At 41.7% G+C, this 14,752-nt stretch overlaps 1 protein-coding gene across 1 annotated transcript in view; it reads right to left on the bottom strand.

Moving 5' to 3' along the window:
• The window catches only part of VWA3B (von Willebrand factor A domain containing 3B), a 271,732-nt gene that overhangs the window by 201,166 nt on the left and 55,814 nt on the right, over positions 1 to 14,752 (bottom strand). Inside the window, 1 exon segment of the mRNA XM_066267787.1 lies at positions 7,372 to 7,487. Coding sequence (XP_066123884.1) covers positions 7,372 to 7,487 — 116 coding nt within the window.

Here is a 14,752-nt window from a genome sequence, read left to right as displayed (position 1 = left end):
AGACACCAAATCAACAACAACAACAACAACAAAAAACTACAGACCAATATCTCTAATGAATACAAATGCAAAAATCCTAAACAAAATACTAACAAAGCAAAATACAACAACATATTAAAAAGTAATACATCATGATCAAGTGGGGTTCATTCCAAGGGCACAAGGATGGTACAACATACTCAAATGGATCAATGTAATACACCACACTAACAAAACAAAAGATAAAGATTATATAATCTTATCAATAGATGCAGGAAAAGCATTTGATAAGTCCATTTATGTTAAAACATTCAATAAAATGGGTATAGAATGAAAGTACTTCAGCATAAAGGCCATATATGACAAAACTCTCAACCAATATTATACTCAATCATGAAAAACTGAAAGCTTTTTCTCTAAAATCAGGAACAAGACAAAGATGCCCACTTTCACCACTCTTAATCAACATAGTACTAGAAGTCCTAGCTAGAGAAGTCAGGCAAGAACAAGAAATAAAAAGCATCTGAATTGGGAATGAAGATCTAAAAGTATCACTTTTTTGAATATGGCATGATTCTGTATATGAAAAATCCTGAAGACTCCACCAAAAAATATTAGAAACAATAAACAAATACAGTAAAGTTGCAGGATACAAAATAAATATACAAAAATTCACTGTTTTCCTTTATACTAACAATAAAATTTAAGAAAGAGAAAAGAAATAATTTCTTTTGCAAGGGCAAAAAAAGAATGAACTACCTAGGAATAAACTTAACAAAGGATGTGAAACACCTATACACTGAAAACTACAAAGTATTATTAAGAGAGATTGAAAAAGACAATGAAATGGAAAGATATTTCATGTTCATGGATCAGAAGACTCAACATATTTAAATTGACCATATTACCCAAAGCAATATATTGATTTAATGCAATCCCCACCAATATCCCAATGTCATTTTTTTTTAAAGAAATGGAACAAAAAATTACCAAATTTGTAAAGACCCCAAAGAGCCAAAACGATCCTCAGGAAAAAAAAAAACAAAGCTGGAGATATCTCACTACCTGAGTTCTAATTATACATAAAGCAACAATAATCAAAACAGCATGAAATTGACAAAAAACAGACACACAGACCTGTGGAACAGAATTGAGAGGCCAGAAATAAAACCACATTTATATAGGAAAATAATTTTTGACAAAGAAGCCAAAAACACACAATGGAGAAAAGAAAGCCTCTTCAATAAATATGCTGGGAAAATTGGAAAGCCACATGCAAAAGAAAGAAACTAGATTACAGTTTGTCCCCATGAACAAAAAGAAAAAGTTGTTTTTTTGTTTTGTTTTGTTTTGTTTTTTAAGTGAGAGGAGGGGAAATAGTGAGATTCCCGCATGCACTCCAAACCGGGATCTACCGACAACTCTGCCTGGGACAGATGTTCAATCAACCTGAGACTGACACTGGGACTGAGGTATCCTCAGGGCTTGGGCCAACCCTCGAACCAATTGAGCCGCTGGCTGAGGGAGGAGAAGAGAAAGAGAAGAGGGAGAGAGAGGGAAAGAGAAGCAGATGGTTGCTTCTCTTGTGTGTGTGCCCTGACAGGGAATTCAACCCAGGATGTCCATACACCAGGCTGAAGCTAAAAATTTACTCAAAATAGATCAAAGACCTAAATATAAGATCTGAAATAATAACTTACATAGAAGAAAACAGAAACTAAACTATGGAACTTAGTCATAGAGAACATTATATGAATTTGACCCCAAAGCAAGGGAAGTAAAGGCAAAAATAAATGAATGGGACTATATCAAATTAAAAAGCTTCTGCACAGAAAAAAATCCCCAACAAAACAAAAAGGCAATAGACTAAATGGGAATTGATATTTGCAAACAACAGCTCCAACAAGGGGTTAATATCCAAAATATACAACTCAACACCAAAAAAACAAGTAAACCAATTAAAAAATGGGCAGAAGTCCTGAACAGACACTTCTCTCAGGAAGACATACAAATGGCCAAGCAGATATATGAACACATGGTCACCTTCACTAGCTATTAGGGAAATGCAAATCAAAACTATAATGAGATACCACCTCACACCTGTTAGATTGGCTGTTATCAACAAGACTAGTAATAACAAGTATTGGAGAGGCTGTCGTGGAAAAAGAAAACTTATATACTACTGCTAGGAATGTAAACTGGTACAGCCACTATGGAAAATAGTATGGTAGTTCCTCAAAAAATTGAGAACATAATTATTATATGACCTAGCAACTCCTCTTCTGGGCATCTACCTGAAAAACTCAAACTTTTATTCAAAATGTATATGCATCCCTATGTTCACTGCAGCATTATTCATAGTGGCCAAGACATGGAGACAGAGAAGACTGAATAAAGAAGATGTGGTCCATATATACAATGGAATACTACTCAGCCACAGGAAAAGATGAAATACTACCATTTGCAACAACATGGATGGACCTTAAGAATATTGTACTAAACAAAATAAGTCAATCAGAAAAAAGCTAAGTACCATATGATTTCACTCATATGTGGAATGTAAAATGGAAACTCATAGACACAGACAATAGTATGGTGGAGGAGTATAAAAGGATTAAGGGAGTCAAATATATGGCGATGAAAGATGATTTGACTTTGCATGGTAGGCACACAATGCACTGTAAGGATATGTAGCATAGATATTTTTCATATTTTTAAATAATTTTTATATTTTAAAAAAAGTTTAATATTTATAAAATATATTCTCTTTTAAAACACCGGAATTTTATACCAGCTTATCTAGTGTTATTTTGGAATTTTGGAAATTGGTAATAGACGGGCTGTGTTCAAATGATTTTTTTTACATACTTTTTGATTATGAGTGGCAACATGATGTACAACACATAAATGTACAACAAGAAAAAGTGAAAGGTCCTGTCCATCCCAAACAGGAGATGTAGATATCAGACTCCACATTTGGTCTTAGAGCTCACTATAAAACAAACACCTTTAAACATTTAAGATGTAGACTTACCGGATATACACAGGTATGTAAGTCAATATCTTTTCCCCATTTTTCTAGAAAGTATGAGGGAAATGAGAATGAAAAAGATAACAAAGACGTCTTCACCTGCTAAATTAGGAGACAACAATAACATCCAGCTGATGGCTGTCTATGGGGAAGAAGCTGTACAGAAGGAAGTATAAAGAGTGTGCTCCTGGACTGGTCCAGAGAGCCGGGGTGGGGGTGAGGAGGTGGGAGGCCCACCTAAAGTCAAAGTTGAGCCTTCTTGGCCAAGTTGGCTGCTGCAGGAACAAGGGCTAACAGCAAAAGTCAATCTACTTGTTTTAGAGAGGCAAGGAAAGTTGCCTCACCCAGGACAAACTTACCTGTAGTAGCAGAGAAGAGTTGTGAGCTGCAAAGCATAACCCTTCCCTACCCTACCTCCCATTGCAACCACTTACTTGTACTGATCTATCTTGTCTCCTTCCAGTGGTGAATAATAAAAAGGAATCTAATGCATAGCACCCAAACAAGTTATTATAAGGAGAAAATGAGGGAAAGAGCTGAAAAACTATCAAGAGATAAATCATCCTAAAAATGTTATCAAGTTATCAAGAAATACATGAAAATCACGATCTAATATTTCACCATGGGTTAAAAATATTATATATATATGAAGCCAGTATCTCCATGAAGAAAAAAAACAAAGCAGAAATTCAAAAACTCAAGAGTGATGATAAAACAGGGAGAGATAGAACAGACAAACTCAGGAAAGTAGGAGAAAATCACAAATGTTAAGAGAAAATTGGTGGAGACTCAGTAAAGAAAATGCACTGTGGAACTCACTATAAGACATCAGGTGAGCGCAAACAGAAATAAAGTATTTTAAATTATTAGAGGGCACAGGATGGACACAGGGGACAGTCAGAGAAGATCTACTATATTTATATATAAAATGAGTCACTGAAGAAAACCATGTGGTGCAATGGCCTGCCACTTACTCTCTGTGAACTAGAACAAGTTTCTTAACCACTTGCTGTCTTGGTTTCCCCATAACAAATGAGGATACTATTAGTCCCTACTCCACAGTGCTGTGATGAAGATTAAATGAGTTAAAATTTGATAAGAGTCTGGAACAGTGCCTGGCATAGAACAAGCAATGTCTAAATGTTTGTTGAATTTTAAAATATTAATAACAATGGAACAGAGATAGAACATGGAATGGTTGGATGCCAGAGGCTGGGGGAGGAAAGACTGGGGATTTGTTGTTTAATAGGTAGAGTTTCAGTTTTGCAAGTTGAAGAGTTCTGGAGATTGGTTGCCCAACAATATGAATGGTTAAAAATGGTTAAGATGGTCAATTTTATGTTATGTAGCTTTTAATACGATTTCTTTTTTTTTTCTTTTTCCTGATTGCTTTTTTTTTAATTTTTTAAAAATTTATTTTAGATAGGCTGGGGAAAAGAGAGAGAGAGAGAGAGAGAGAAAGGCAGGGGGAGGAGCAGGAAGCATCAACTCCCATATGTGCCTTAAACAGGTGACCTAAGGTTTTTTTTGTTTGTTTGTTTTTTATTTATTCATTTATTGGTTTGAACAACAGAAATTTATTTTCTCAGAGTTCTGGAGGCCTGAAGTCAAAGATGAAGGTGATGGCTGGGTTGTAGATGGCTTGGCTTGTAGATGACTGTGTTTTCCCCTTGGTCTTCACATGGTGTGTGTGTGTGTGTGTGTGTGTGTGTGTGTGTGTGTATCCTAGTCTCTCCTTTTTTTTTCTTAAATTTTTTTTTATTAATTTTAATGGGGTGACATTGATAAATCAGCGTACATATGTTCAGAGAAAACATCTCCAGGTTATTTTGACATTTGATTATGTTGCATACCCATCACCCAAAGTCCAATTGTCTTCCGTCACCTTCTATCTGGTTTTCTTTGTGCCCCTCCCCTCCCCCCATGACCTGGCAACCTCGCTGTCCCAGGTTGACACTTTATCCACTTGTGCCACTACAGGTCAGGTTCTTTTACTACAATCTCTAAAATTATTATCTATCTTAACTACAGAGTTTCTTTTTGCATTGGTGTAGTGCATGGGGTGATGGTAAGTTATCTCTGAAAGTCAATAATAGCAGTAAATTTCTTTATTTTTTTATCATTATTTTTTTGTTACAGAGACAGAGAGAGAGACGGGGATAGATAGGAAGGGAGAGAGATGAGAAGCATCAATTCCTTCATTGTGGCATCTTAGTTGTTCCTTGATTGCTTTCTCATATGTACCTTGACTGGGGGGTTACAGCAGACTGAGTAATCCCTTGCTCAAACCAGCGACCTTGGGTTCAAGTTGGTGAGCCTTGCTCAAACCAGATGAGCCGTGCTTGAGCTGAAAACCTTGGGGTTTCCAGCTTGGGGAACCTGAGTCCTCCGCATCCCAGTCTGACACTCTATCCACCGTGCCACCACCTGGTCAGGTGCAGTAAGTTTCTTTAAATTGCCAAGTGATTCCTCTGAGCAATAATCACCCAGCCCCTCGCTTGATGGTTTTACTTTTCTATACAATAGTTGACAAATTACCTTCTGAGGGGGTACTCTCCATCCCCAACTGGAGAGGAACCTGAGGAAACTGACACTGATAAATGCATGGGGAGATGGAACTGATCAGGAAAAGACTGCAGAGCTGTCCCTGAGGCCCAGATGAAGGTTGGACACCACAAATTTTTCAAACAAAATAGTCAAATACTTCTTGGAAGTTTTTGAATGAGACGTTGACTTTGAAATGTTGGCTTTTTTGGGACATTCTGATGGATAGAGGGGACAAGATCACATATTTAGGATCTGGGACTCTCTCCCCAAATTCAGAACATGTAATCACTGAAATGCCATTGTAATGGCAGGCCATACTCTGAGCATTTTATTCTAAAAAAAATCTTTATCTGTAATTTTATTGATGCTTTGCAGGGTTGAGAAGATGGTACTTGTGAAAGTGTAAGCTATGCAGCCATACATGTTTCCCTTTCAAACTAACTTGCCAAGAAACACATAGGCCAAAATGAAACCCCATTTACAGTAATTGGCATGCCTTCAGGAGTTGGTGACATCTCACATTCTTTACCCTGATTGATTCACTGCCAATAGCCATAATCTTGTAAATTATTTTCAGTATTCATGGCATACAGCCTAAATTAATCTTTTCTTAGATTAGCATCAACCTTGCTTACCAATTAATATTATTTTTTCAATTTCTTGGAGATGTCTAATTCACCATCAGAACAAAGGTGTAGGTTATTACCTAAAGCAGTGATCACCATGCTTTGGGCACTAAGAATCTGAAATCACAAAATGTGTCTCTGATACACACTTTGTGATTTCGCCCCCTGCCTGCATCTCCACCTGACCACCTGACTCTTCCCTTTACCTTCTGCTGTATCTGACTACCTGACTTTATGCCCTGACTTCATCCCCCCTGATCACCTGACTTCCCTTGCTTTCCCCACCTGACACAAATGTTTCCTGCTCAGTCCCCAGTACCCATCCCCTGGGAGCTTCTGCAACAGCGTTGTATAAAGAGGACACTTTCAAGCAGCCATATCCTGCAGCTCCCACCCCCACTCCCACCCCCAAAGAGTTCTTGCCTCATATTAAAGCTATAAATCCTTCCATTGATTACCAAAAGTGAGCAGGAGGGTGGAAGTTGATGGGCTTTCTCAGGCATCTGACTACCCTGTGCCATGTCATCTCCCAAAGGAATAGGAGCTTCCCTCCCTGCTTCTCTCGGTGTGTGCTCAGCGTCTGAAACTCTGCAATTTCACCAGTCCCAAGGAAACTACCATTGCCACCTCTTGGCTTTCTGAGTAACTGTTTAGTACTGTATTTCCAAACCACAATCCTACTTCTTACTGATTTTGTGGCCTCATTTCCTATGCCTATTAAACTTTCTGATTGCATTCCTGTAATGAAAGGGGAGGGTCAATCGGCCTCTGCAGAGGTTCCTGTGCGACCCTAGCCTCCAACAAGAGGCAGGTCAGTCCAATACATGAATCTATGAGCCCTGCTCACATTGCTATGCAGGGCAGCAGAAAACCTAGGGGACTGTGACCTGGACGGCAGAGTGGATCTGCTCAGCCAAGAACTAAGTCCTACACTGACATGCAGTGTGGCTACTTCCCCAGAAGGCTCCCAAGTTTGTAAACACATATCACTTAGGCCCCTTCCCTGGAAGGTAAACTTATAGCTGGTTGCTAAACTGATAAATTCACTATTAACATCCATGAACTCTGCTCATGTACCACATAAATAATAAAAGACACAGTTGGTTCTACCTAGTGCTTTATTTCCTGAGGATATAGATCATCTGAAATTATTAAGATACAAAGCAGTTTCTTTTTTATTTCAGGTACCTGAAGGGGGTTTTCCTTTCAGTTTCCTTGAATTCCAAGTCACTATACTGTCATCATCTTTTAGGGAGAATGAAGGAAGTTCCACACACACTGTTCTTTCTGTGAATGCATGGAATCTGAAACATGAAGAGATTTGCACCATTAGGCCAGAGGTGGTATCTGCCCTTGTCTATTCAGTCGCCCAAGACTGTGAACTTGCTCATCAGCGCTGCTGGGCATTAAAGATGTTTCACTGCTTTCCCTGTACCTTGTGTGTTCCCATAGATGAAAGAAGGGTGGTGGGAGAAAACAGAATTGTGGATGCATTGGGATTTTAGCTGAGGACTCCTCTTTTCATTACAGAGTAATAGCTCAGCCAAATGGTATTTCTTGACCATGAAAAAATGATACCCTGGCCCTGGCCAGTTGGCTCAGTGGTAGAGTGCCAGCCCAGTGTATAGATGTCCTGGGTTTAATTCCCACAGGAGAAGTGCACATCTGCTTCTCCAACCCTCCTCCTCTTGTTTTTTTCTCTCTCTCTCTCTCTCTTTCTTCTCCTCCTATGCCATGGCTCGATTGGAGCAAGTTGGCCCCAGGAACTGAGGATGGCTCCATGGCCTCCACCTCAGGTGCTAAGAAGAGCTCTCTTGCTGAGCAATGGAGCAATACCCCAGATGGGCAGAGCATTGCCCCGTAGTGGGCTTGCTGGGTGAATCCCTATTGCGGCACATGTGGAATCTGTTTCTGCCTCCCTCCTCTCACTGAAGAAAGAAAGAAAGAAAGAAAGAAAGAAAGAAAGAAAGAAAGAGAGAGAGAGAGAGAGAGAGAGAGAGAGAGAGAGGAAGGAAGGAAGGAAGGAAGGAAGGAAGGAAGGAAGGAAGGAAGGAAGGAAGGAAGGAAGGAAGATGACACCATGTGCTTATATTTATTCATTGTTTTTGTTCTGAGGGTTCACTCATGGCAGCACAGTTTTGACAAGCCAAGTCTAATGTGGGTCCACAGAGCCCACAGCCCTACAGGCAGAGAGCAGGCAAGAGAGTAGGCACCATCGCTCACCTGTCAATGGTTGACAGGCTGCAGTCAGCTTTAATTCGACAAATACTTCCCCAGGACCTATGCATAGTACAAATGGAAAGATTTCCTGTGTGGACAGGTTTGCAATGACCCATTCCTCCAGGTGTGGCCCCAGGAGCAGCAGCAGCACTGGGAGCTGGTTAGGGTGCCAGTTCCTAGACCACCCAGAGGCTGAGTCCAAATCGGCACTTGAACGAGCTTCCAAGGGCACTCATGTGCCCCTAAAGCTCAAGGAACATTGGTGTAGTGCACAAGTGATAGACTAAGTCCCATACGAAGCCACTTACCTGGACTCCAAAAAGTCAGTAATCATAGGAAATGTCTTTCAGACTGGCAGAGGAGACCTCTGAATAATGCTCCTCTAGCCCCTCAGGGGTGGCCTGTTGCTACCAACTCAATCTAGAGAGAATCCTGAAGTACAGGTGAGGATAGATGGATGGAAGGATGGATGGATGGATGGATGGATGGATGGATGGATGGGCTGATCGTAGGAGAGATGTGGCCCTCACTTCATCCACAAAAAGCCTCAGTCTTATCTATTTCTAAAGGGTTTCAGGTGACACTAGGACAATGGCTTAATGGCAGTTAAAAAGCCAGCCTTGCCCAATGGCTCCTGATGAGACCAATAGACTCAGCCTGGCTGAATCTGCCTTCTACTGAGACCTCCAAAGCAGAAATGGCTAGCTGCCTAGCAGGGCAGAAAAGAGGTGCCGAGGCTATTCCTGGGAGGGCCCACATCCTGAGTGCCAAGGCCTTTGGTGCCTAAGACTTTCTACTCGCCAATGAGTTCTCCAGATTAGAAAAGAGAAGAAGGTAAACAGTCCCTCTGGCTAATACAGTATCCCTCATGCAGAAAGCAAATCACCATTGAGATGGGCTCTTTGTAGAGGCCACAGTGTACAGCACTGCACCTGAGGGCTGGTGGCTCTGCCAAGACACAGCCTCAGGCACAGAGGACCGAGAGTCCAGGCTCCTGCAAGACAAGGTGCTCAGGACAGGCCCTTACAGTTGGATAATAACTGCATGTTAGCTGGGGCTCAAGAGTCAAAAGTGCAGAGACCACCAGGAACCCCAGGGGCCAGGCACAGTGAGGAGCAGGAGCACCTTTGAGGGCCAGATCAGGGACAGGAGGGCTATCTACACCTCGTCCTCTTCTATAAAACTCACACTCCATGGTGCATGGCCTAAAAGTCAGGAGCTGAAATGCAGTGGTAAATTGTTAAGAATTTAAAGTGCTAAAAGTCAAAGTGAACTCCCTGTTAAACTACTCCCTGGCCTCTCACCTGCTTGGAGAAAATGCCCATGTGAGCTAAGCAGAGGATAATCAGGAAAGGTGGCCTCACCAGGTGCCTTTTTCTGTTTCCAATAGCAGAAGTGGAGCAATGAGCCCTTTCTGTATTGGGGGGGGAGCTTCAGGAACCCAGAACAGAAGCCAATTTCTTCATGTTAGAAGACTTGAAAGTGCTTTGAGAGTAGCCAGACAAGGGCATAAGCCCGCTGGCCCAGGTGTGAGCTCAGTCTTGCCAGGCTGGGGAGGAGGGGACGTGCAAAAGTGGTCAAGCCCAGATGCGGGCCGCCTGCAAACCAGCCTGTGGGAGAAGGGCAGGAGCCCTGGAAGGGGCAGAGACCTGCTGTGAGCAAGACCTGCCCTTGTCCCACCCGCGAAACCAAGGCTTGTGGCCTGACTTGGGAGCCGGCTCCTCGCGCGGGGGTGGAGCCAAAAGCCCAGAACAGGTGGAGTCCCGCTACTGAGCCTGGGCACGCAGACGAGCCCTGCCTGTGGAGCCAAGGCATACAGCCATTCCACAAGTGGGCTCCTCCTGCAAGAATGGGGCGAAAGCCAGAAATCAGGCGGAGACCTGCAGCTGAGCAAAGGTGCTCGCCCCTGCCCTCAGGGCCCAGCATAATGCCACCCGTGGGAGTGGGGCGAAGGCGAAGGCCACCGAGGCTTGTACACCTGAGCATGTGATCACAGCCACTGCCATGAAGGAGAGGTGGAAACCATAGCAACAGCCCCAGTGGGCAGGCACTGGCAATGCCCATACCTGAACGCCCTAGGCAGCAATAGCAGAGGGGGTGGTGAGTCTGCAGACAGACCACACCTAGGGAACACAGAGGCCACACCCAGTGGAATTCAGTGGCCAAAACATTCTTTTACACAGACAAAATGAGAAGGCAGAGAAATGCAACACAAATGAATCAAGAGAAATCCTCAGAAAAGGACCTGCATGACTCACATATAACCGAATTACCAGATGCAGAGTTTAAAAAAACGATTGTTAGGATGCTCAAAGATACTAGAACAACAATAGATGGTCATTACAAACACCTAAATAAAGACATAGCAAATATAAAAAAGAACATTGAAATAATAAAAAAGAATCAGTCAGAAATGACAAATACAATGTCAGAAATGAAGAACACAATGGAAGAAATTAAAAGCAGGATGGATGAAGCTGAGAATCAAATCAGTGAGTTAGAGGACACAATAAATAAAGTCACAGAAGCAGAGCAGAAACAAAAAAAGAGACTCAAAAAGTCTGAGGAAACTCTAAGAGAGCTCTGTGACAACATGAAGAGAAATAACATCCACATCATAGGGGTTCCTGAAGAAGAAGAAAAAGAACTAGGGATAGAGACATTATTCAATAATATCATAGCTGAAAACTTCCCTCAAATAAGGCAGGAAAACATCTCACAAGTTCAAGAAGCACAGAGAACACCATTAAAAAGAAACACAAAGAAATCTACACCAAAACACATCATAATTGAAATACCAAAGCTAAGTGATAAAGAGAAAATATTAAAAGCTGCTAGAGAAAAAAAGACTATCACCTACAAAGAAGCCCCATAAGGATGACTTCCGACTTCTCAACAGAAACACTTGAGGCCAGAAGAGAATGGCAAGAAATATTCAAAATAATGCAGAACAAGAGCCTACAACCAAGACTACTTTACCAGCAAGGCTATCATTTAAAATTAAAGAAAAAATAAAAAGCTTCCCAGACAAAAAAAAAAACTCAAGAAAATCACTACAACCAAACCATGGCTGCAAGAAATGCTAAGGAGCCTGTTGTAAACAGATCGAAGGAGAAAAAGAGTATAGCAAAAGAGGAATACAGTTTTAATGAATAAAATGGCAATAAACAATTACATATCAATAATAATCTTAAATGTAAATGGATTAAATGATCCGATCAAAAGACATAGGGTAGCTGCATGGATAAGAAAACAGGACCCAGACCGGACGTCAGAGTAATGGTGGGGTAAGAAGCAATACCGATAAATCTCCCCCAAAACTCAACAAGATCTTCAACCAGAAACAGAAAAACCTATACTTGGAGCCTCCAGATGCTTCGCAATACACCCGAAGGTATGGTCGAGTGAAAAATTGGCTAAATATATAACAAAACCCCAAAGGAATTAGGGAGTAAAAAATGCTCCAACTTCCTCACTAACCTAAACAGGGCGGCTTTCTCTGGTAACTGTGAATATAGAAACTGAGGCAGGCAAAGGGGGTGAATAGATCCAGGCCGCGGCACAAACGGCCGAACCAGGCTGTGGCACGGAGATCCAAGCCGAGGAAAAACTGATCCTGTGGCAACCCGGGCAATAGAAGCTAACACTCGCGCCAAACCCAAACAAAAAAAGACAAGCGGGGCAGCCATTTTACCCGATCTCCTGGTCGGTGCGCAGTTAGTGGGCGAGAGATTTCTTCCTAAGCCCCGGGAGTGGGTGCCCGTGTTACCCCACAGAGAGGCGGAGTCAGAGGTCTTTCTGTGGGCCGAAAGCAGAATCTCTGGGCAGCCCCAGCGCCCTGGGAAAGCCGCGCACGGGAGGGAGCGAGAACTAATTCCAACGGTGGAAATTTTCCATGCTGGTGGGGGTTTCACTCAGAGGGAAACGCGGCCGGCCTCATATCCTGGTCTGCGCGCGCAGATAGGGAGTGAGAGATTCCTCCGAGTGACTCGGCAGTGCGTGCCCGTGTTATCGCACAAAGGGGCAGAGTCAGGGGCCTTTGTGTGGGCCAAAGCGAAATCTCGGGCTGCCCCAGCGCCTTGCAAAAGCCGCACACGGGGACGGAGCGAGAGCCAATTCCAACGCTGCAACTTTTCCATGCGGTTGGGAGTTTCACTCAGAGCGTGAGACTGCTGGCCGGATATCTTGGTCTGCGTGCGCAGACAGTGAGTGAGAGTTTCCTCCAAGGGCCCCGGAAGTGGGTGCCCGCCTGTGTTACCGGACAGAGTGGCAGAGCCAGAGGTCTTTGAGTAGGCGGAAACCCCGCCTGATTATGCTAGCAGCTCTGACTGACTGAGCCTTACCCAGAGCCCTGTGCTGAGTGGAAATAGAGTGGGGAGTTGCCAGCTCTTTGAGCCTCTTACTATCCAGGCAGAGGCAGCAGCAACCCCATAGCTGGATTATCAGGCTACTAATTGAGGAAGGAAAGACTAGGAGAAAGGCTCCAGGAACACGGACTCTCTCACTGTCGGAGCCTATAAATGCTAATGAGCCTCGACTGCCAACGAGACTAAAGCACAATACATGACATTGCCATAGAGACTTATCAACTGCAAACCTCTACCTGAGCGTGCCAAAGGGGCAGAACCCGGGGTACAGAGTCACCGACCAGGAAGAAGGAGAGAAAAGGAAAAGCAAGAAGATAACCTCTCAAAATCAAGAATAATCTGCAGACTTTATAACCTATCCCATTTTATTATATTTGTTCGCTTGTTTCTCTTATCTTCATTCTTGAGACTTTTTTTCCTCCTCCAATTTGGCCGATTAACTCTCTGCTGGTCTTACTCTCTCCTCTCCTTGAACTACACTACCCATAAGTGTTACATCTCCCATTATCTTTTCTCTCCTCTTCCTTTCTCTCTATGAGGGTTGCACTCCAAAACCCTTAACTCTCTCTCTCTCTCTCTCTCTCTCTCTCCTTTCTTTTTTCTTCTTTTAGTGGTTCCCTCTTTTTTTCTCTCTCACTCTTTCGTTTCTCCCTCTATATTAGTTTCTTCCTTTCTTCTTTACATCTCCTCTCATTCAAACCTCAAAACCAAACAAATTATCTTATCTGGGACTCAAACTTATGTTTGTGGAATTTTGGGGGTTTTTTACTTCACATTTTAACTCACTAGCAGTGCTCCCATCCCTGGCTCTCCATTTTATCTAGTTCTTTTTCCACTAAATACAATAGTAATTTTTTAATTTGTCCCCCCATTTTTCTGTTTTCCTCTTATACCTCTCATCATAACTCTTAGACAACCAACACTTAAAAGCAAATCATCTTATTCTTGACCCAAATTTTTTCATTATTTGCTTTTTGTGGGTCCATACCCCCTTCTTTTTTTCTTTATTTTTTTTTTCTATTTTTTTTGCTTCTTTATTACTTTTCCCCAATTCAGGCCCTCCATCACAGGCATTGTTTGTTATAATTCACAGTTCACCACAAGATTTTCTCAAGAAAGAGGGGAGAGGAGAGGAGAGGAAAAAAAGGGGGGGGGAATAATTTCCTTTTTTTAAATATTTTATTTTATTTATTTTTCGTTATTTCATTATTAATGTTTTTTAAAAAAAACAACTCTTTTCGATTTTTTAATTTTTTATTTTTTTTAACTTTTTATTCTTTATTAAATCTCATTAATACTATCAACAAAACCACCCTCAGATGCCATTAAGGATAAGAAAATTAAATATCATGGGTACAAAAGAAAGAGAGGTAACACAGCTAGATGAGGAAAAATCTATGGAGAAAAAATTTAATAGATTGGAAACCTTGGAGCTAAATGACAGAGAATTCAAGATAGAAATCCTAAAAATCCTCTGAGATATACAAGAAAACACAGAAAGGCAATTTAGGGAGCTCAGAAAACAACTCAATGAACACAAAGAATATATGTCCAAGGAAATTGAAACTATAAAAACAAATCAAACAGAGATGAAAAACTCAATTCACAACCTGAAAAACGAAGTAACAAGCTTAGCTAATAGAACAGGTCAGATAGAAGAGAGGAGTAGTGAAATAGAAGACAAGCAACTTGAGGCACAACAGAGAGAAGAAGAAAGAGACTCAAAAATTAAAAAAAATGAGATAGCCCTACAAGATTTATCTGACTCCATCAAAAAGAATAACATAAGAATAATAGGTATATCAGAGGGAGAAGAGAGAGAAAATGGAATGGAGAACATACTCAAACAAATAATAGATGAGAACTTCCCAAGCCTGTGGAAAGAACTACAGCCTCAAGTTCAAGAAGCAAACAGAACTCCGAGTTTTCTAAACCCCAACAAACCTACTCCAAGGCATATCATAATGAAATTGAAACAAACC

Source organism: Saccopteryx bilineata, chromosome 3 (genome assembly GCF_036850765.1).
Source record: "Saccopteryx bilineata isolate mSacBil1 chromosome 3, mSacBil1_pri_phased_curated, whole genome shotgun sequence".
Taxonomy (NCBI): Eukaryota; Metazoa; Chordata; class Mammalia; order Chiroptera; family Emballonuridae; genus Saccopteryx; species Saccopteryx bilineata.
Note: the sequence above shows the minus strand (reverse complement) of the source record. Positions and strands in the feature narration are given on the sequence as shown.